This window comes from Bacillus rossius, chromosome 16 (genome assembly GCF_032445375.1).
Source record: "Bacillus rossius redtenbacheri isolate Brsri chromosome 16, Brsri_v3, whole genome shotgun sequence".
NCBI lineage: Eukaryota > Metazoa > Arthropoda > Insecta > Phasmatodea > Bacillidae > Bacillus > Bacillus rossius.
The window spans coordinates 37,580,880-37,604,053 of record NC_086343.1 but is presented as its reverse complement, the minus strand read 5'-3'; the positions used below and the strand labels follow the sequence as shown (position 1 = coordinate 37,604,053).

Below are 23,174 nucleotides of genomic sequence, written 5' to 3'. Positions count from 1 at the left end.
AAGATAACAATAGGGCTTCTTTGGTTTTTATAAGGTGCTAACAATTACTTTAGTTTCAACAGAAAGTGCAGTTGTACGAGAAGGTGCCGGCATAACCTCTTCCAGACTGCTAATAAGGTCTACGGCACACCGCTTGTTAAGACGAAACAACTTAACAAATTTGTTGTCGTCCAGTTCAAACGCATCCTTCCGTTCTAGGAATCGACGAGGGTTTCTAGCTGCTTCTATTTCAGCTAATTCAAGCTCTTCAATGTCCAAAACATCCAACCACTCCGCCATTTTCACTGTTTTCGTGACTTTTCGCATTCGTAATGGTTATCTCATTCGAGTTGGACCCCTCGGTTTCCATTCCGAACACTCGAGTCGCACATGAGTAAACTGGAACAGTTCGTGCATACCAAAGCATCAAACCGATCGGAAAAGACCACTCGGCTGGCAACTCGCATACGACTTAGAACTCCAGCATAGGGCCCCTGGTGGTTCGTAGTGCGCGTTGTTTTCTGTTTAAGGGGGTGCCTTCCATTTCAGGTCATGATTTTATATTTGTATTGATCACTGATCAACTTTTAGATTTTTTGACGCGATAACGTCTTATAAATCGATGAACGCCGGCTGCACGCACGAATACATTGTCACGTTCTGCCTGAGCTGAGCGTGCAAGAACCGGCCTACCACCGTGCGAGAAAATCTTCTATAGTATCAAACAGGTTAAGGCGGGCTTTTTAACTAATTGTTCGTGATTATATTTTTTAAACAAATTATTTAAATTAAATTTTGCAAAAACTGCAAATAATATTTGAAATTTAAAAAGTATGCAATTTTTCATCAATGTTTTCTTATGACTTTATCACGTAAACGTATCGTCCGTAAACCGAATTCACAGAAACCCCCTTTTTTTAATTGTTTAAACTTTCACGAAATGAAAAATATATACATCGCATACTTTTTTTCCATAATTAGCTGACAAAGTTACATATTTTTTTTAACGTTTTTTGGATTGTACAAATAAGGAGAGTTTAATTTATTGCAGAACTGAAACTTTTTTAGGTTCAACTTCGTTGACACTGGCTACTTCATCATATGATTTGCATTTCTATCACAAAAACTCATTTAATGTGTCTTGGTTGTCAAAATCGTAACAAATTTGAAAAATTTTAAATGCCAGGTAAAATTAATTAATGTTTTCTGAAAGAAATTCAAACCATTTCTTGAAGTAGCCAGTGGCATTGCAGTTAAACCTCAAAAGTTTGAGTTCTGCAATAAATTAAATTCTCCTTATTTGTAAAACCCAAAAACGTTAAAAATGTAACTTTGGCAGCTAATTATGCAAAAAGTATGCGCTGTATATATTTTTCATTTCGTGAAAGTTAAACAATTGAAAAAGTCGACAGGTTTATCTGTAATTACTGTAAATATAAAATCTGGACCTGAAATGGGAGGCACCTCCTTAACGTTCTCGTTGCCGATCTGTTCAAGTCTGAACCCAGCATGAAAATTCTTGGTTAATTTATTGCTACACTGTAAATTCGTAAAATCGCTTATACAAAAATTTAGTAATTGTGCATTTTTGTCGCGTTAGTTTGCAAAACTATTACACTTGGTGTTATTTCACACAAATGTTTCTAGAATACCCAAGTGCTACCGACTTTGGTAAAAATACATGAATGTACATCGATCACTAAAATACTAGCGTGTTAAATTACATATTTCGATATATAGATAAAATAAAACGTATAACTAGTATTAAATTAATCGGTGTCTTTTTTCAATATACCTACTGTGCTTGTAGGTACACATACGTAATTTTAAAAGTGCAAAATATTTGTTTGATTAAATTTACAACCACCAAAGAACTGCAAAAATATAATGTATTTTGAAATTTATACTAAAACCACCCCTATCTAATTACGTTAGGATAGTAAATCGTTAGTCTACACGATGATCATGCGATAAAGACGGTCGGCTAACAACCTAAAGGTCGTGAGTTCGATACTCCTCTATTACCTTTGATTTGTTGGAAGTGTCTTCTGGAACAATTAAAGGTGATAGAAAAATGCTTAAATGTACAAATGCTTAAAAATGTACATTGTTCTCTAACAGCTATAAGCTACCAATAGAAAATATTTTTACAAGTAGTATAAATTAACATGTGCATTGTTAATGTAAATTCTCTACACGATGTAGTTAAATTAACTGACAGTTGTAAAAATACGCATGTATATGTAAATTTATACATGGCAGAGCAAAATTACACCAACGGTTATGACATATTTATTAAGCCAAAGCAATTTATTGTCCTTTTACACTTTTGATAATATTTTTACTAGTAGACAATAGTAAAAATACATTTATATGTAAAATCATACTAATGTGGGTGGAGACTGCAGTGATATACATTTTGTGTTGAACTACTTTTTTTTTTACAGTGTAGAAGGTCAAACAATATTGTCTAACTCGATTCCTTGGCACGGCCCACACCTACCAGCACTGAGGGAATGTGTTGTGGTTCGGAGGGCTCTATTCTCGGGAGTTTTCTAAACCTGCTAGATATTGTGATCTCTGAAACGCCGACTCTAATACCATCTAATACCTACTCCATCCACGTAAACAGTTAGTTCTCGGATTCCGAGAGGCCCCGCCTACCCGGGCACACATACGGTGTGCAGAGCTTCAGGAAAAACAACTCGATTTCCAAACTACTCACGATATCCGAGTCGGGTCTGTTTACGAAAAGCATTTAAGAATTCGTTGGGGGCCGAAAAGTACTTTTGATTTTGGATTAAGTTATTAAACCATATTTTTAGAAGAGTTAAAATAGTTAAAACGCATGTTTTCAGAACAATGTTTAGGCGTATAACAACCAGTACAAATTCTTGAAAGCACTTAAGGGACTTTAATTACACATTTATCTTCATTTCTCGCCCATATAATGTTACGGTCACCGCTCAAATTTCACAGTTATCCTGTGACGACGAGAAGACTGCGCGCCAGTTCAGAGTCTTGCGCTTAGAGGCGATACCGCGTTAGAAGCACCAGCGAGCGTCGCGCTTATCATCCCGCCTCACTAACACACGTACACCCCTGACAAGGCGGGCCCCTTAAGAATCAAGTCCATCATCGGCCCCTTGTCAGATCACGCTGGAAATGGTCACGTGTTACTAACGTATTTATGCTAGCATTAGTTACTGTAATGATAACATGGGATTGTTGGCCAGGGGGTGTGCAGTGTTGTAATGGGCGATGGTGTGTTTGCGCAGGCGCACATGAAGTTCCCGGCAGACTACCCGTACTCGCCGCCCAGTATACGGTTCCTCACCAAGGTGTGGCACCCCAACGTGTACGAGGTAAGTGCCCGCGCAGCTCGTTTCTTCAGCTTTCCGCTGCTTGACAGCTGTTTCTCTTGAGGCGAGAGTCAGCCATCGGCAATCGCCGTGGAAATTGACATGCAAGGACCAGCGGTAACATAGTCTCGGACTGTGAAAGATTCGGAAAGAGAGGTGATGAGAGCGTGGGGCGTAGGCATATTCCACAAAGTTCCCTCGAGTGCCAATGAAGATTCGTTCTGTGGCCTGGTTCCTAGATTAAGTTTTTCGACCAACTGGATGGGGATTCACAAGCGCTCCATATAACCTTGGCATGTAAATTTTTTTGTTGGACACAAGGGCCAAGGAGACATTCTTGTGTAGTTTTCAGATCCAAAAATATTTCCAAATCAGCTTCATTCTGCGACTCGGGGCCCACTCGACTTTTCAAGTGGCGTCTGTGTCCCGTGTGGGCCCATTCGGGAGTGGGAGGAGCGACTCTCTGGGCTGCAGCGCATGAGCAGACGGTCTCCGCTTCAGAGCTTATCGTTTTTTTTTTTTTTAATTAGTCGCAATTAGTTCTGATGACAGAAATATCGCACACCATATCGTCTGTATCAATTACTTTTTGGTGTCCTGTCAAATCATTAATAAGTGCGTTCAATTATTCTGCGAAATTCAACGAAAATTTATTTTGGTTACCTATTGTTTCAGAACTTATCTGTAAATCTTATTAACAACAGTAATACATTACCACATAGTGGTGATGAGATGTTTTGTGTGTTACTGTCACCATTTGTTTGTAGACTCTAGGAATGGCATATTTACGGAAATATGCAGAAGTATGTATAACTATCGATCGAAGTTATGTTTTTAACATATTTGTGTCTGGCTTGTAAGTACAACAATAGAATAACAAAGTTAAAAAATTTCTCACGTAAATACTAGTGGAAGGTACATTATATTTCTATTAAGGAAGTTTAAAACAGCAATGTAATTCATCTGTAGCATACGCCATTGAGTTTAAATATAGTCGAGTATTAGTAGTACTGTGCATAAAAGGGAAATGTATTTTTTATTTCTTAATTTATTAAAATATGAATTGTTTACGTACGTTTACCCGACTTAAGTGGTTAATAGTACGCACTGAATTTATGTTGCGTGCAAACCCCCCCCCCCCTTTTTTTTTATGCCATTCTGGTACATAAAAGTTTGTCCGAACATTCCCTGAAAGGTAATATAGTTGTTTTTGTTTTTAACATGATAATGTACCGAAATACACTTTTAAAATTACACTGGGAACCTAAAAACAAATATTTTTCGTATCAAATTAAATTATTACTGGCTTTATTTGTATCTACCACTAGCTGACCCGGCGAACTTCGTACCGCCTTAGCGTAGCAATGATGCACTACTTTATTTTGTATAGCTGACCTATCTTAGGTATGAGTACCTATTCAATTTGAACTGGAATCTATAATATCCTCCATATAAAAATGAATCCATAATTCCCTGGTATCACTATAACTGAAAAGGACCTTACTAATTTAATTAAATAAAAAACAAAATATATATTGTCAAAATAGTGTTTATTCCATAGGATTCAATAACTCCACTAATGTTTTTACAAATTGCTATTGAACAACTTGGCATTTTTAAGTAAACAATGAGCTCAATACCACGCGCGCTCTATAAATCAACTAATAGTCTCTGTACCCCTCACTGCTTCTCTCTACTCTAATGCTTTTTGATAAACTATATTTTTAGTTTTATGTTCTGGCGCGTAAATAAATAATGTTGATGGTTTTCCGACATGGGAACAGGCGACATATAATTGGCCATGTGAAAAACATGGATTTTCTAGGTTGATGCCACATACACTTAGCGACTGCCCTTGCGATTTATTTATTGACATTGCAAATGCAAGCCGCACTGGAAACTGTAAACGCTTAAAGCTGAATGTCATAAGGTTACTTTAAAAATATTTATATTGTACAAAGTGTTGGGTTAGTTTGGAAATAATTTTATATATGGTGGTTCAGTATTCTTAAATTTTCTAATTTTCCGTTAAATTTTTTCTTTCATAAGAACCTTCTCGTGAAAATAACAAACACAACAAAAAAAGAATTAGTGAAATTGGTTCAGTCATTTACGCGTGATGGCGTGACCAAGGGAAATAGGAATTCATTATTCTTAAATTTTCTAATTTTCCGCACAATTTTCTTAATTTTTTCTTTCATAAGAACCTTCTCCTGACCATAGCAAACACAACAAAAAAAAATTAGTGAAATCGGTCCAGCCGTTCACGCGTGATGCCGTGACCAAGGAAAACGGGTTTCATTTTTATATATATAGAAGATAGAAGATATGTACTTGGAAAAATTATTTATGTCGTTTGGAATGTATCTTACTTATTATTTACTTTGTAAATGTATAACTAGGGAGAGCTATCACAAAAGAACATACTGATGACACACCATAGTTTCAAATATATGGAAAAATAAAGTTTTCCATCAAAATAACTTATTAAAATTGTTTATGTGACAAAGAAGTGGCCTATTCCAGTATCAAATTTATTGAAATAATAATTATCTATTCTCTTGACAAAGCACGCATAGAAAATTAAAGTGATTTTCTGCAGCACTACTACAGTCTGAATGGACCCAGTCAAAACACCTACCACAGCGGTGCAAACGTTCCTGTCCTTACCAGCCTCTCCACAAAACATGCTGATATGATTAATGGCAATTTTTTTGTGGTAAAGTCGAAGCCAACACATCCAAATCTTCAATGACATCAAATTATTGTATTTCCTTCATCTTCGTAGAAGAAACGGGCGTATCGTTGAAAAGATATTTCTTTGCTTTCTTTTTTTAAATTTTTTTTGTGCTTCCCTACATCATGCTTGTGTTTCCGATTTGTTTTTCCTCTTTATTTCCAGTTCTTATAGCATCGTTTATCTTGGAGTGGCTGTTACATTTCTGAAAGCTATGTTTTTCTCGGCGCCTTCCTGGTACCTGTAGTTCTTGATGTTGACGGTTTTGTAACTGGGGAAATTTCCGCATCAGTATGTAAGTCTTCCTGGAGAACTCTGGCAAATGAAGTTTCACCATAGCCATTTGATTTTGTTTCCACGACCGTTGGGGCTGCATCTAAAGACTCGGGTAGGAAGACTTTTTTTATATGCAGTTTTTAGGGGGCCAACAATTGCCAGGTCCAATGGCTGCACTCGTTAGGTGGGAAGGAAATAACTAATCTAAAAGTGAGGTATGGCTTAAGTGATTGTACATGAGAAGTAGTGTAGGATGCTCTTTTGAAGACTAAGTATTGGCTACAAAGTGCTCCAATAATTCTACAAATCGATGGGATACCACAAACGATGGCATGTCAGTTTACTGACACACAGCAGAAACGATCATCACAAAGTGATCGATACCGCGTTATCTTACAACAAAAACACCACTCATTATGTATAAACATCCAAAGTTCTACAAAAGTACATGGTTTTTTTTTCTTTCCTCGAATGAAATGAACGCAGTAACTTATTGGAAAAATCTCCGATTAAAAAAAAAAAAATAACACGAATATCCGACAACTTCAGCCGAACGCCATCGTCACTGGACTAGAACGAAGTTACGCCGTTTGCCGCATAGTGGCGCCAAAATCCACCTGCTCCTCCTCTTCTTTAGCCAGATGTTGATTTGCGTCCACATTCCCCTACTGGCTATTTCAGCGTCGGTCTATCCACCATGTTGGATAATTCATTTTATTACCATTACTATCATTGCAGAGCAAGTATTGCCAACCTGTCATAATTTATCACCAGACATTTACTAAGTGTCATGGAATAAACGTAAATAATCAAGCTAGTTTTAATATTTAGGGCAAGTGTACCGAATATGAGACCCCTTTTTAAAAATATTTATATTTTGTTATTAAAACCACTATTGGTAGATTTATTTATCTTAGATTATATATTATGTAATGCACTTTTACTACAAAACAGGATTGAGCACTTGTATTGAAACAGAAAGTAATTAAACTAAGAAATTAAAAAAATGCGAAATTTTATGAAAACAAAAACGTGTTCCTAATATGAGACATCGCCTACATTATGTTCCAAATTCCATATTTGATATCATTTAGTCACTTTTTGCACTTTTGTTTATTACACATAGGACACACGAAACATGGATCAGCTCTTCATGAGCCCACCCATAGCACTTGAGGCACTGCCGCCATTTCTCGCCATGTTTGTCTTCTGAGAAAAGGCAGCAGCATAACAAACACTCTGCATCATCATCACTTTCAGATCCATCACTTTCATTTGAACTGTCATGCAGCGAAATATTTTCGTCACTGGAGTCCTCGGACTCTACAGCGATGAATGATTTGGTAGCTATCGTAATTTGTCCGTTTTGCGAGATCTGGTTTGTATAGGTCTAGCTTCGTTTCCTTTGTGTTTTCCAAGAACCAATTTCTTACGAGCTTCAGCCTTTTTCTTTCTTGCGACATTTTCATCGAAGCTTGTTTTGTATGGCGATGATGTGATAACATTAGCACTGCCACATCTACTGGATGTTTCTTTTGAAGGAAAATTTGGTAGTGGTGAAATATCTACAGGTCTGATAAAGGGCCTAACTGCACTGCTGCAACATGGCTGATCTGTCTGCATGGAAGTTTCACTTGGGTGGCTCTGGTCTTCTCTACAAATGGCTGTATCTGAATTCTCTTGAGCTCCATTTCTTTCTTTAGTTTCTTGGCCATTTAATGATTCAGAGAAAGCACCAAATTCATAAATACGAAATATGTTTCGGTTAAATGGAAACAGGCCTGTTTTATTAAAAGAATTAACAGATATTTCCATTGTTGCTGCTCTTTGGTATGCAGCACTGAAAAGTTTAGCCACTGTAAAGTTTGTAACAACATGATTTGGGTTTTGGCGCAGCCAGTCTTCTACTTCTTGAGCATAATATGTCTTGAGAGGGAACATAAAACCTACGTCCAACGGCTGCATCTTATGAGATGAGTGTGGAGGTAAGCAGATGATCGAAACGTGGCTTTCCCTGGCCTTCTCAGCAGGGCCTACATATCTAACTATGTTCTATTACAAAATTTTAAGATATTTTATGTAAAATTAAACTTATTAGTTACTTTTCTTACAGCGACAGTATTATTTTAAATCTAAATCACCTAATATGAGACCCTTACTCCTAATATGAGACCCTATCTCAAATTAGGGCATGTTAGTGGTCTCATATTAGGCACCTTATAATGGCCGCTACAAAACACAACAACAAGGCTGAAATTTTAAACTGTCATAGTTCCTTATTCATACACATGGAAGCTTACTACACTGCTCATAAGAGAGTATGAATGGATAATTAATATAAACGTACATCTATGTTGATAATAAAGCTGCAAGATGCCACTCACGAAAACTCAAAATGAAGAATATCGTATAAACTGTTATTCTGGATCTCGCGCGCGTCAGATAAAAGTCTCACTCTATCCGTGGTCGGGAAATTGAGGCTGCTGGTAGTTCCAAGAGCAGCTGATGGGTAGCAGCTCTTACTTGTCAAGATAACCAAGGGTCTCATATTAAGGCCGGGTCTCATATTTGGGTCACCTACCCTATTATAAATTGCATGACGTTTTACAGCTCGCAACGAATACAAATGAACTGTCGTGATAATTTTACACGATTATGATTAGCCTTTAAATACTAGTAATAACATTGCGTGTGAGACCGGTGCTTCATGACATGACCAATTTTATCTCTGAGATGAATAAATTCTGTTTTATTTAGGCCTCATTACGGAAGATATTGAGTTTTAATTGAGTCCTAACAATGGGAGCGTTTGTGGCGTATTGTAGGAGTGCGTAGATTTATGGTTTATTTATGACTTGGGTCCGGAAGAAGATACTTCTATTGTCATGTCAGCTGTTGGCAGGCCTGCGTCGGCGCCTCGGGATCCGTTGCAAGTCATTCCTGCGGAGAATTCTCGTTCGCGGGAGTTGGCAAGGCGGGGATCGTGACGTCATCGCCCTCGGAGTTACTAGGTGTATGCTGTTCCGGAGCAATTGAAGCGTAAGATTCACTTCATTAGAGTCAGACGCCCGAAAAGTTCTAAACATATTCGTAGTTCGCCGCTCGCTCGTGCAACTTCAATATTCGTAATTCTTAAAAAGAATCTGTACATGTTGATTAAAAGTGTTTTAAATGTGGATGACCTAGCCACGATCGCCTAGACGAGCAAAAACGTAACTTCCCGTAAAAGAAAGAATAAATAATAAATTTAGGAAGGCGTACTATCCCGGGCGTCCGACTCTGTATGAGTGAATCGTAGTTTTCTGAGCCGTTGTTTGATGCGACAACCAAGAAAGTCTCTAATTGTGTTCCCGCTCCTGTTATGATCGATTCCTTTATTAGTAAAAATAAAGTTAATAGCAAAAGTTATTTTTTTTCCTCAAGCGTGATCGAGACGGGCATTAGTAAAATGTATGTTCGTTCTTGTTTGTTTCATACAAGTCGCCTTTGACCGTGAACATAAACGCAAAACAGCTGTGATTGTCATAGAGTAAACTACATAACCAAAGTTGTCGGAAACAGAAACGCAACAGTATTCGTTCAGTTCGTTGACTTGTGTTGAATCACGTGTGTAGAATCGAGGCGGAAACTTATCGGGTGCACTGATTCAGTTATAACTTGAGGGTCTGCGAGTAAGCAACCCCCTGCACGGGACGTACTGAGTCACAAAGATAGATTGCGGAGACTACATGAATACCAGAGATATATGAAACTAATTCGTCTGTCAATAACGACCAAAGAAGATGACGTGAGAAGAGAGCAGCATTGTGCGTGCAATCGGCGCAGCAAAATCCTTAACGTTTCTGGTCCTGATCTTTGATCTGATGCAAAAGCTACTACGGAGAACAACATCGGCATCGACACAGTAAGACGGACTAGCCGAACACGTAAGCCTGAAGAAGCTGGTTATAGGCGAAGAAAACAAGAGAATGAGGCTTGCGTTTTCACAACAGTACGTTAGCAAGCTGCCGGAGTCTGGGAGGCGAGTGTTGTGTACTGTTTTTGTTCATCGGACAGACTACTGCGAAGATGCACGAACGCGCATGAGCGCGGATGCTAGGATTTCGAGCCGTTGCGTCAGACTGTCTCCGGCGTTGTTTGGCAGCGACGTGGAAGCGAGCGCTGCCAAAGCCGCGGTTATACGCGTCCCAGATACATTGACCCCGTTATAGAAAAAGAAATAAAAAAACATTCTTTGGAGAACAAACAGGGCGCTTGGCACATTGATGGCCCCCCATCCTTCCTGAATGTTGGGCGAGGGGGTGGCGAGAGATTGATTCATATCGCGCGCCTGGCCCCGATGTTCCGAAGATCGCGTCCAGTGCTTCTAGGCCTCGCCCGGCGCGGATCCAGATCCAGGGTCCCTGCGGCGGTAATCGGGCCAAGGCTGGCATTACGGCGACCTCGCCTGGCGCGCCGTGTTCCGGGTTGGAGTCCCCGGGCTGCGTGCATCCTGCAGTTTGCACTTCCAACAGATTTTTGTTACTCGACGCATTAAACGCCACCGCAGCTACAGATTTGGCGGTTTTTAAGTGCCGCCCAATCTACACATAAAAATTTTGCGACAAATATAAAATAAAAAACTTTATTTAAAATCAAAACACTTTATTTAAAATCAAAACACTTTATTTAAAAACAAAGTAGTCGATCGGATGGTTGGGTTATGTCAGGTAATTTAAAAATACTGTAGACCATTGTGCAAGGTTGGTTAGGTTAGGGTAGCTACATTAAAAATACTCTAAAATTTCTAAATGGCTAGGAATTCTCTATTAAAATTTGGCTAACATAACCAACCAAGGGCAACTTCTGCTGCGGTGGCGTTAATACGTAAGTTCCAGATTTTTTTCTATAGCGATTTTCGACATCGTGTCAGGAATTGTTAGGAGACGACCTGCTGTGGTGTAGTTGGTCACTTTTTAACCACGCCATCGCAGTATTCTGCTCAAAACGGTGTGGAAGTGATGCTTGATAATGTCTTATGATAGTTCAAAGTTAGTCACTTTCACAAAAAAAATTTCAAAGCAGTTATGAGGTCTGCCGACAAAGTGAAAACTTAAAACTATAAACAAACAGTTATTTTTGGATATCCAAATTCATTATTGATAAAAATCAGAGACGTTTTCGTAATTTTTACGAAAAAATATTATCACACAACAAATTTGTTTTATCACGTTAGTAAAATAACTCCTAAATTACAATAAAATACGCATTGCATAGTAATTGTAAGTATTAAAAAAATTAATGATCTTAATTTTTAGATTATATTACTCAGGGTTCATACATGTCCTGGAAAACCTGTAATTTCAAAAAACTGTTTCCAGTACTGGAAATGTCCTGGAATTCGCAAATAATTGTAAATTGTCCTTGAAATTTTATTTCGCACACTCTGTGTTACAGTAAAACACTTGATTAAATAACTTAAGTTTCCTTTAACTGAAGTACCTAAATTCTCCGTCCGTGCAGCATTTATTGTAAACAAACACAAATTCATAGATAACATGTCGTGAAGTAGACGTTCATCTATAAACTAAAAAGGCGTAATACACGAACTTACACTTTAAAAATGTTTTTTTTCTTTTTCATTTCGGTGTTTTCACCAATGTGATTTTTTTTTTTTGTGGTTTCCCAAAGTTAATGATCAAAATTAATATGAACATTATATATTAATACAGAGATACTAGTAAAAACATTTTTAAAGCCATTCAAATGAGGAAATTATTATTTACTTATAGTCAGATCTGTACATAATTCTAACTTTTATATTAATTTGTCAGTAATACTCTTAGCAAAAAAATCACAGTTTCATTCTTGTTACAAATCATAAAAATATTTACAGCTGCAAAGCTTTCAAGTTGATATTTTCCTTTGGGTGGAGGATGTTGTTGTTTCAGAACGGGCTATTGCTATTTCGCCACAAGTTACAGCATTTGTCGATTCTTACAAAGGTAAACCCAAATCTGCTCTGTGTACCAAGTCTATTCAGACTGTTCAGAAGGCTACTAAAGATACACTGATGGTTGCCAAATTGTCTTTCTTTTCCTATATTGGAAGTCAGATACAACCATACCTCAAGTGCTACCAGACTGATTCTCCCGTGATTCCTTTCCAAGCTTCTGACACAATAGAATTGTTGTATGGACTAATGTCATTATTCATAAAGAAGGAAATTTTGGATAAGGCAAACAATGATGTAGATTTGTGTGCACTTGATCCTAGCTAGGATAACACAGTGTTTACGAAGAGTATCGAAACTGGTTTTGCAACAAGAAAACAACTGATTATGTGTGTTACACAAAATAAAGTCACAGACAAGGATGTTTTAGTGTTCAAATCTGAATGTCTACAGGTATTGAAAATATTGGTTAAAATAATTCAAGATAAAAATCCATTGAAATATCCTGTAGTGAGTTTTTCCAGGTGTCTTGACCCTAGAACTCTACTATGCAATGAAACTGAAACCACTGAAACATTTAAAAAGTTGCTTCAGCAGATTGAAAATAGAAAACGTATCAGTACAGGTGTGTGTGATGCAATTTTGCTACAGTTCAAGTTGTTCCTCAGAGAAGTGTCACTAGATCCTTCACAGTTTACAAACTTTGATAGAAATACTCAAAGGTTAGATTCTTTTTTTTTTTTGTAAATATTTCCTGGACAACAAACAGTATGCAGATTTGTGGAAAGTATTTAAACTTATTTTGACTCTCAGGGCCAAGCATCTGTATAACGTGGTTTCTCTGTCAACAGAAAAATGCTTGTGGAAAATTTAACAGAAAAAACTCTAGTAGCTATGAGGATTGTGTACGATGAATTTAAAGATAAAAAAGTAAGTGATGTTATTTTCAGTAAAGAACTGTTGGCAAATGCTAGATCATCAAGAATGCGCTATCAGTACTTCTTGGATGAACAGAAGAAACAAACATCTAGGGAGGAAAGTAGTAGAAAGAGGTCACACATGTTAGAAACTGTCCAAGAACTGAAGAAGAAGAAGCTGCAGATTGAGAAATCAATTGATTCAATGAATAAAGAAGCTGATTAAATGGCATCACTCTTCTTTCAAAGTCCAACGCATACAGGAAAAAATCATGTGAATCGGCAGCCGAAGTCGCAGAGTTAAGTGAAGAGATTGAAAAACTGTCTAAAAACTGTTAAAAAAGGTAATAATAATTGTTTTGTTGTAGTTTAGAATCCTGGAAAAATATTGAAAAACAGCATTTTTATTATTAGTAGTGTTTATCTTTGAATTAAGTGCTTGCCATTTTATCGATTACAACATAGTATCAAATAACAATTGTTATGTTTGAAAATCTGTAAAATGTCCTGGAATTGCCCTTGAAATTTTTTTTTCAATTTGTATATGAATCCTGATTGCTACAAAGACTCCATTTTCTTCGTTATTCAAACTATATATCTATATGAGAATATTAATATATTTTATTCTCTTTACTGCATACACACATTCGATTCACATATGCACAGCACTGATGTACAGGGACTGAAGACGCGTATTAATAAGATATGTATTGGTATATGTCGTGTGCATTACTTGTCGACCTGTGTTAATGTGTACTGGCTGCGCGCGCACCACTGTGTGTGTGTGTGTGTGTGTATGTGTGTGTGTGTATATATATATACATACACACATTCACAGCTGACGTCACGTGACCATCTCGATGACGACTTACATGAATTTACTCTCTATCCAAACCTTCCTATAGAAGTTTTCACTTCAAAAAAGTAATATAAAACTGTTTCTACACTGCAAAAACTACACTTCAGTCAATGTTTTGGGCGTCCAACCAACATGGCGCAATAATTATTTGGCTTCACGCATCATGTAGGCTAATCATGCAGACGTGGGCAACCCCTGATTTTTGACCACGTTTTCGCTACAATCTCCATGGCAACGACCTTTACATTGTTAATAATGCTTACGTCGTCTCCTGGCAACGGTATTGCATTGTTGAGGCGTCGCTTACTTTCGGATTGAAATCTAGTGTTTCTGTAGATCATTTTGGCAATTGTTGGTTTAATAAATTCGAATTTGAAGGCCCCTAGAAAATATTTAAATACACGATAGCTTCTTTGGTTTTTTTTCTCGATTTTATTAGTTATAACGGTTTTTTTATAACGGTTTTTTTGTAAGTTTATTTCCAAAACTCTATTTGGTTTATTCTTTTCGATTGAGACGCGGCAGTGGCGTATATTCGAGGAGGGGCCTATATAACGAGCACTGCGACAGTATTCCGCCTGCTGACTGCCGTAGCTGGATCAGCTGCATCAGCTGTTCCTGACTAAAACTAAGTACCTATTGGGTTTAGGGAAGCATCGTGTGCTTTGTGCGGGGATGAGGGCATGACTCTCCTATTTTTAAATCTGCATAAAAACTATGTTTTGTCCAGGTAAACCATGCATAGGCACAGGGAAAACCCTGGGCTCAGTCATGCGAAGTGCAATGAGCATTCATCAGTATCGTAGGAGAATACAGGAGTCAGGGGAGGGCTCGGGGCAGAAAAGAGTCTTCAGTGCGAGAGCTGGACACTTGGACGCTTGGTCCGCTCTCTTATTTTTTTATCCAGTACTGGGTTTTTGTAACCAGGGGCGCAAGCGCCTGTTATTTTCCGTTTGCGGAGGTGAGCTCGGTTTGGATGGAGGCCGCGAAGCAGCTGCATTATTCAACGTTTGCAGAAATTTCCGAACATTGCTCTTCTTGTTTTATGCATCGTGTTCCCACTCTTGTTCTGATGGGATCCTAAATCAGCAATACATATTGTTACGAGGATGCTAGAGGCGAGGCAACGAGACAGGCCAGTCGGCCCGGCGCGCCGGCCAGCGAGGGGTCCAGGTGAGGCCCCCACCTCCAGGACAGGTAGCGCCCCTCTTGCTGCGAGTAGGAACGGTGCCTCTCCCCCTATTTTTCGAGGGTTCGGCACGTTTCCAGATCCCCGTCATCGTGAAGTGGCGTAACTAGGACGCCATTGTTCTTGGAGCTTCGAGTGTTAAGTATAGTATTCTGATAAGGCAAAAATTCGGTGGCCTACGAGACGTTTCCATGCCGAAACTTGTCAGGTATGTAAGACGGAGGCCGGCCTGTGGCGAGTAGTGTGGGAGTGACCGAGGCGGGTGGCGACAACGGCGGACGAGTAAGTAGTACGAGGCAATGTGTTGGGACAGAGGCGCGAGTTAAGAGACGAGCAGCGGAAAGAGCCACTGAACAGCCGAGCTGCAGTGGGGAGAGTGGATAGGGGACTAAATGAAAGAGTGATTAATTAATTTGTGGACAGACATTTATATTGTTATAACTTCACGAATAGTGTAAATATTATGTAGTAGATAAAACTGCTTTGAATTAATTGGGCCATCCTTTACGGACCTTTTTCCGCCCCATAATAGTATAGTACTGGAAATGCTGATATTTTACATCCGAATGTGGAGCATCGTGCATTAAGTAGTGTTAAAATATAAATACTTGTTAAAATACTTTTTAATTTGCTTTAATTCATCCTCATGTTCGATGAAAATAATTGAAATAAGCACAAGAACAGTTTATACTATTTGCAGTAGTTAGATTAGCAATAACTTCACAAATTTCAGTATTATCTATATATATATATATATATATATATATATATATATATATATATATATATATATATATATATATATATATATATATATATATATATATATATATATATATATATATATATATATAAATAAATTTAGCTTCCGTATGTATTTGGCCGCAAAACTCGGAAAGTATACGATGGTTTGGATTGAAATTTTTACAGAACATCGCATCTTAACAGAAGAGTGTTTATATGAAATAAAAGTTTGGGAAAATCCACCGGAAAAGTCGGAAAAAAAGTTTCTATAACTAAATATCATGGTCACCCAACTTAGTTGTGACCACGCTCGACGATGCTGTACCATATTGTCGAAGTTCAAGCACATCAGGCTACTCGACCATTGTGCCTTGACGACTATAATTTACACAAATATGTATATATATATATATATTTCAAGAAAGAATAAAAAAACTTTATTTAATTTGAAAGTTTATTCTTTCGACTCTATTGATAAAAATACGTTTAAATTAAAAAATATTCAAATTTTTGGAGCACAGCAAAAAAAATGCATTTAACCACGAATATGCGAGATTAACTTCAGAACGATCCAACAGCAGTCATATTTTCAAGACAATTAATTGAAGTTGGTAACGGCACTGTACCTACAAATCCAGAAACAGGAAAAATCAGCTTATCATCTGATTTATGCAACATCGTAGATTCAAAAGAGGAACTAGTAGACAAGGTATTCCAAAACATCGAAACAAAATTCAAAAATCATGCATGGTTGAGCGAAAGAGCCATTCTAGCGGCTAAAAATGTTGACGTACACGATATGAACAATAGTATTATAAACAGAATCGAAGGTGAAACAATGACATACAAATCTATTGATTCAGTAGTGCACCAAAATGAAGCAGTGAACTTTCCAACGGAATTTCTCAATTCACTCGATGTTCCAGGATTACCATCACATATTTTGAATTTGAAAATTGGTGTGCCAATTATATTGCTTCGAAATATCTGTCAGCCTAAATTATGTAATGGTACACGATTAGTAGTTAAAAAATTAATGGATAATCTTATTGAAGCAACAATTTTGATTGGACTTCATAAAGGTGAAGACTTATTACTTCCACGAATGCCACTTATTCCGACAGATATGGCGTTCGAGTTCAAACGACTTCAATTTCCAATACGCCTTGCGTTCGCTATGACCATCAATAAAGCACAAGGACAATCTTTGCAAGTGTGCGGTTTGAATTTAGAAAATGAATGCTTCTCTCATGGACAGTTATATGTCGGGTGCTCCAGAGTCGGTAAACCATCTGATCTATATGTTTATGCAAAAAATGGGAAAACAAGGAATGTAGTCCTTCCATTAGCTTTACAATAAAAATATTTAAGCTAAACACATTTTTATTTCTTCTATTACATTCCACAGCCATGCACAGTAAAATATTAAATTAAACAATGAATTAATATTAAACTGTGCCACAGCAAAGCGTGGCCGGGTTTAGCTAGTTTTTTATAATGCTTAGTAAATTGTTACCGTGTATTTAACATTGATTTATAGCTACTAATATGATTTGTTTTCGTCAAATTTTTTGTACATCACTAAAGGGATTGAACACTAGAAGTTAGATAAATATGTATTAATAATATTTACATTAGTTTTATTTGATTATAAAAACTTTTTATTTGTATGATGTGGCCTGGTCACGCAGTGGCTTACAACTCGTTCTGGATCGGCAGGGTGGAGTTATATATCTCCTTTCTATCTCCGGTAGGCGCTCAGTTGCGGAGATGTGTGTGACGTCACGCGGCGCGGCTGGCGTGACGAGTGAGTAACACGGTCGCTTTCAGAGCCGCCGGGACAGTGCCAAACCATCGCAGAGGCGGCCTTTCATTGGGTTATTTTGGACCTGCGTGACACTCGCTGCGCCGTTTTCACGTGTCGTCACTTGGGAACTGTGATCCTGCTCCCGGGCTGAACTTTGGAAGTATGGCAGACAGTTGTACAGCAAGGGCATGCCCTTCAATTCCAAGGCTGCGTCCAGTGAGAGACTCTTTGGAAATGTGACTGGTGGGAAGTATGGCAGACAGTTATACAGCAAGGGCATGCCCTTCAATTCCAAGGCTGCGTCCAGTGAGAGACTCTTTGGAAATGTGACTAGTGGGAAGTATGACATAGACAGTTATACAGCAATGGCATGCCCTTCAATTCCAAGGCTGCGTCCAGTGAAAGACTCTTTGGAAATGTGACTAGTGGGAAGTATGGCAGACAGTTATACAGTAAGGGTATGCCCCTTCAATTCCAAGGCTGCGTCCAGTGAGAGACTCTTTGGAAATGTGACTGGTGGGAAGTATGGCAGACATTTATACAGCAAGGGCATGCCCTTCAATTCCAAGGCTGCGTCCAGTGAGAGACACTTTGGAAATGTGACTGGTGGGAAGTATGGCAGACAGTTAGCCTATACAGTAAGGGCATGCCCTTCAATTCGAAGGCTGCGTCCAGTGAGAGACTCTTTGGAAATGTGACTGGTGGGAAGTATGACAGACAGTAAGGGCATGCCCTTCAATTCCAAGGCTGCGTCCAGTGAGAGACTCTTTGTAAATGTGACTGGTGGGAAGTATGGCAGACAGTTATACAGTAAGGGCATGCCATTCAATTCCAAGGCTGCGTCCAGCGAGAGACTCTTTGGAAATGTGACTGTTGGGAAGTATGACAGACAGTTATACAGTAAGGGTATGCCCCTTCAATTTGAAGGCTTGCCGTGTAAGGATATCTGAAATTCTTCCGACATTAGGGTCTCCGCCTACATGTGAACACAACAGTGTGTAGATCTTTGGAAGAAACCACGCTATCTGAAATCTTCTCAAGATAGCCGAGTGGGGGGTCTGTTTACGAAAATCAATTAAGAATTCATTGAGGATGGATTTTTTTCGTTTTTTAAACTGTATTTTTAGGAGAGTTAAAAGGGATAAAGTAAAAGTTTACAGAGTTAGACATGAAATGGCCGGTGAACATTTTTGAAAGCACCCAAGGACTTTGCATTACACCTTTGTCTTTATTTATCCGCCGTCTAATGTTATGGTTACCGCAAAAATTTCATAAGTTCTATGCAAGTCGAGAAAACTGCGCGCCAGTTCAGAGCCTTGTGCTTAGAGGAGATACCGCGCTAGAAGCACCAGCGAGCATCGCAGTTATCATCCTGCCTCACTAAGAAAGATACACTGCTGACTATGCGGGCCCCGTAACAAAACCTGGTGTACCAACAAAGAAATATTTGGTAGTCATTTGTTTTAATTTACGAATGGTGTAGACAGAAGTGATCTGGCTAAGCAACAAACTGTTGTTACATCCTCACTAGACGATAGCGTTACAAGCCCTTCAATAGCCACAAGGATATGTGAGTTGACACAGACACTCGTCTTTTCACGAAAGGTGGCATCGGCGATTCTTTGGGGCGACTGAAAAGTATCCAATCGGAATGGTTACCATTCCGGAAAATATACATCCTCATGTGCCCAGAGAAATCCAGAATGGTTACCATTCAGGATTTACTGGCAAACATCGTATAATTGAATATCCTGAAAAGTATCCACTGTATGAATGGTTACCATTCCGGCTTTTACTGCAAATGTACTGCTAGAAAAAATCCGGAAAAGTGTCCGCAGCGGAATGGTTACCATTCCGGATTGGATAGTTTTCCGTGTTCGTTCTGCGATGTACGGAAAAGTATCCGCTGCCGGAATGGTAACCATTCCAGTCTTGTGCGCGCAAATATAAAAGTAGCTCCTAAAATCCTGAAAGGTTACCATTCCGGTTTTCCTTGCCGATGCAATTAATTTAAAAATACTGAAAAGTGCCCGCAGTGTGAATGGTTACCATTCCGGGTTTAACTGGCAATGCACTTACTTTAAAAATTCCGGAAAAGTGCCCGCAGCCTGAATGGTTACCATTCCGGTTTTCGCCGCTGGTGCACATCTCTTTAATAATCCGGAAAACTATCCATTCGGAAAAGTATCCGCTGAAGGCGTGCAGTTGACTCATTAACCCGTCGCTAGATGGCAGCTGAAGATGACGTCCTCGCAAATAGTGTTAAATGTACACGAGAGATGGTGTGCGCAAATCATTTGCATGTAAATTTATAAACAAATATAATTTATTTGCTTTTAGAATGATTTACGAACCATATCTGTGTTGCGTATAACTGGATAATGTTAATTGAACAGAAATAATTAGTTTGAACAATATATTTGTAAAATATCTCTAAAAATGTATTTTGATTTACGGGACTGAACTTTTCTCTATAAACTTAATACCTGATATTTAAAAATGTGCAATTAATTTTAATTTTTTATTTATCAGAAAAAAAGCATACTGCCACATTATACTTTAATGTTCGTGAACACAAAATTATGGACTATTACACTCTCATGGAATTCTTAAAATCAATTTTGCTTGGACGGAGGGAAAAACGTTGATAATATGCGGTCATCAATGTAATAACAGTGTTAGCACATACAAATCTGAACATGTAAACTATTGTTTACATATCCAAGACTTTTAAAAATATACTGTGAAGCCTAGGTTACAAAAATAATTCAATAACTTACTCATCAACACTGTTTTTTTTTGTTCAGAGTTTCATATAGCGTAAGAAAAAAAATTCAAAAGGACTACATATTTTAATGTGCTTTTGACATTAGCACTGTTTCCAAATTTACTTATGTCATAAGTTTTCTGTGTGTTAAATCTTGCAAAGTAGCGTTAGTTACTAATACTTATTGCTTGATATTGGTATGTCACACAAGTTTTCAGGATTAGTTAAAAAAATTATTATTATTTAATTTTCGACATACCCGCGCCCAACTTTCACCTCCTCTGGGGTTTGTTTTCGTAAATATGTTTTCGGAAAACTACAACAATATAATTTTACATCTTTTTACCCTTCTCGTGTATGTATTCCTTTGCAAACTTTTAAAATGTACCGTTTTGTTTATATGATTAATTGCACATATAATTATCATTAAAATTTAAAAAAAAATTATTACTTCTACAAATGATCACAACTAAATTGGTAACTTAACTGAAGTTTCGCCTAACTTATGTTTGCTTTAATAAGTGAACAAGTTTAATATTGTTATTAGATAATCTTTGTCTAAATTTCATTTTCAAGAAGTAATGTGAAAATAAAACAATATAGATTAATATCAATGGGTTATTTTATCTTTAATTTATCTTATAGGTAACACTAATTTCTTAGCGTTTAATAAAATATTCTCAAACCTTTGGCGGATGTCCTCTAATTTCGTTCTTTTATATTTCAGAGGGTTTTTACAATCATTCCACTTGCTTTTATTTATTTAATTTTTTACATATGTATTTATTTATTGTTTACCGTTAAGTTACTAAATAGAGTTCAAAGTTTGTGGCACACAACAAGATAGTTAAAACTCTTTCACGAAAGTTGAATATAATAATGCCACGAAAACGATAAAACATTAACGCGTATTGAAAACTGGCTTAGCTTCCGCTAGTTCATAATATTTTTGGCGTATGGTAAATCAATGTAGACAATTCGTTGGTGCGTTCGCTTAAAAACATGACATGTTTCCTTTCGTCAATATGTTCACCCAGGAATTGTGGCAACGTTGCTGCTAGTTACCTATACCACCCGTACTATAATACCGGTTTCTAAAGTGCGACTAGGAGCCTAGACCCCACCTTGCGAATTGTCAATTCCGGCTCTTGGAAGGAGGTGCCAGCGACGCACAGTGGGGCAAAACCTAAAAATTAAAATTAAATTTTTAATTTAATTTCTATTTTTTGGTGTTAAGTAATGTCCAGAGCATCTAAAACCATCGGAAATTGAGCATATTTTCAAACAGTTTTCTTGTGAGAAGCCTGCAAAGTGGCTGGTTATGGGGATTCCGTTTTTTAGCTTTCATAACGTCACGAAAGTACGATAATCCCATGCTCGTTAGCAGCACAAAAATATTATGAATTAGTTTGGGCATTAAACAGCAATCTATCCCGATGTAGGTGAGACAGTTAAACACTATAAATTTTTACATTAATATATATATTTTTTTTATAGTGTGAGAGGTTGCGATCGCAATAGATTCTCGTACGTTCTTAGACTTACAAAAATTTTCCCCACTAGTCCCCACTTTATTTTTGCTTTTAAAATATTCAGAAAACATTTCTTATAACATACAAAAAAATTACGTGCTACCTCGTGCTACCTTGGCAGAAAAACGCGAATGGGTGATGACGCGTGCGTGCTTGAGCGCGGCCACAGGCAGGGAAGCCAGTGGCCGCGCGGACTGAAAGTGCTGACCAAGGACTGGGGGAGATTGAACCAGTATGGATATGATTCTAGATAAAGCAGTGCTGTTGCCAGTAGTAAGTGGAAGTTGGTCAACGCAGTGTCTCTTGCATGCAATGATGTTACAGGGTTTTGGTAGGAAGGGGGGGGGGGGGGTTAGGCATATCCTGGGAAATTCACTTTGGGATGAGTCTAGAAATAAAGTATTTCGCAGGTTTAGAGAGAGAAGATGTCGGTAAATAAGTAGAGTTGACTAAACAAGATCTACTCAATATAATGCTTATATCATCTGACCCCGTGATATCCTCTATTCGAACACTTTCACCAAGAAAACTAATTTCTTTACTTGAAGCTCCTCTATATAAATTGTCCGTTTTTAGCAGCAGTGACGATTAATATTATTATTATCATCATTATTTTAATATAATTATCATAAGAAAAATATTATTTGAAGACTAAGAATATGTAATAACAGTGAATGTATTTATGATTCAGTTTTTTAGTGTTTTAGTGTTTTGCTAATCAGAGTTATCCTCACATTTTTAACTGATTACCTACACCTGTTATCGAAACGAATTTCAATCATTAAAATAGGAACTTCATCATACTGAATGCTGATTGTGGCTTTTCTTTGCTTATTTAGTGACAGGGATGTGGTAACAGTATTGATAAATCGCATTATACACGCGAAACACGGCTCTCTGCCCCACTATGCGACGTTTGACCATACGAATTTAAACACCGCCTCAGTTATTTGTAGCAGCCAACCGAAGGCAAATTGCACCGTCCCTTCAATAACCACCTCAACCACCAATAAACTTTTTATTTAATGGCATTTGTACTTGCAAAATGCAGAAATGCCATCGGTTCTCGCTTA

The 23,174-nt window shown here is 37.7% G+C and overlaps 1 protein-coding gene across 1 annotated transcript in view; it reads left to right on the top strand.

Moving 5' to 3' along the window:
- The window catches only part of LOC134539982 (ubiquitin-conjugating enzyme E2 R2), a 205,108-nt gene that overhangs the window by 89,429 nt on the left and 92,505 nt on the right, over positions 1 to 23,174 (top strand). The window contains exon 2 of the mRNA XM_063382387.1: positions 3,258 to 3,344. Coding sequence (XP_063238457.1) covers positions 3,258 to 3,344 — 87 coding nt within the window. The remainder of the gene's footprint in view (positions 1 to 3,257; positions 3,345 to 23,174) is intronic.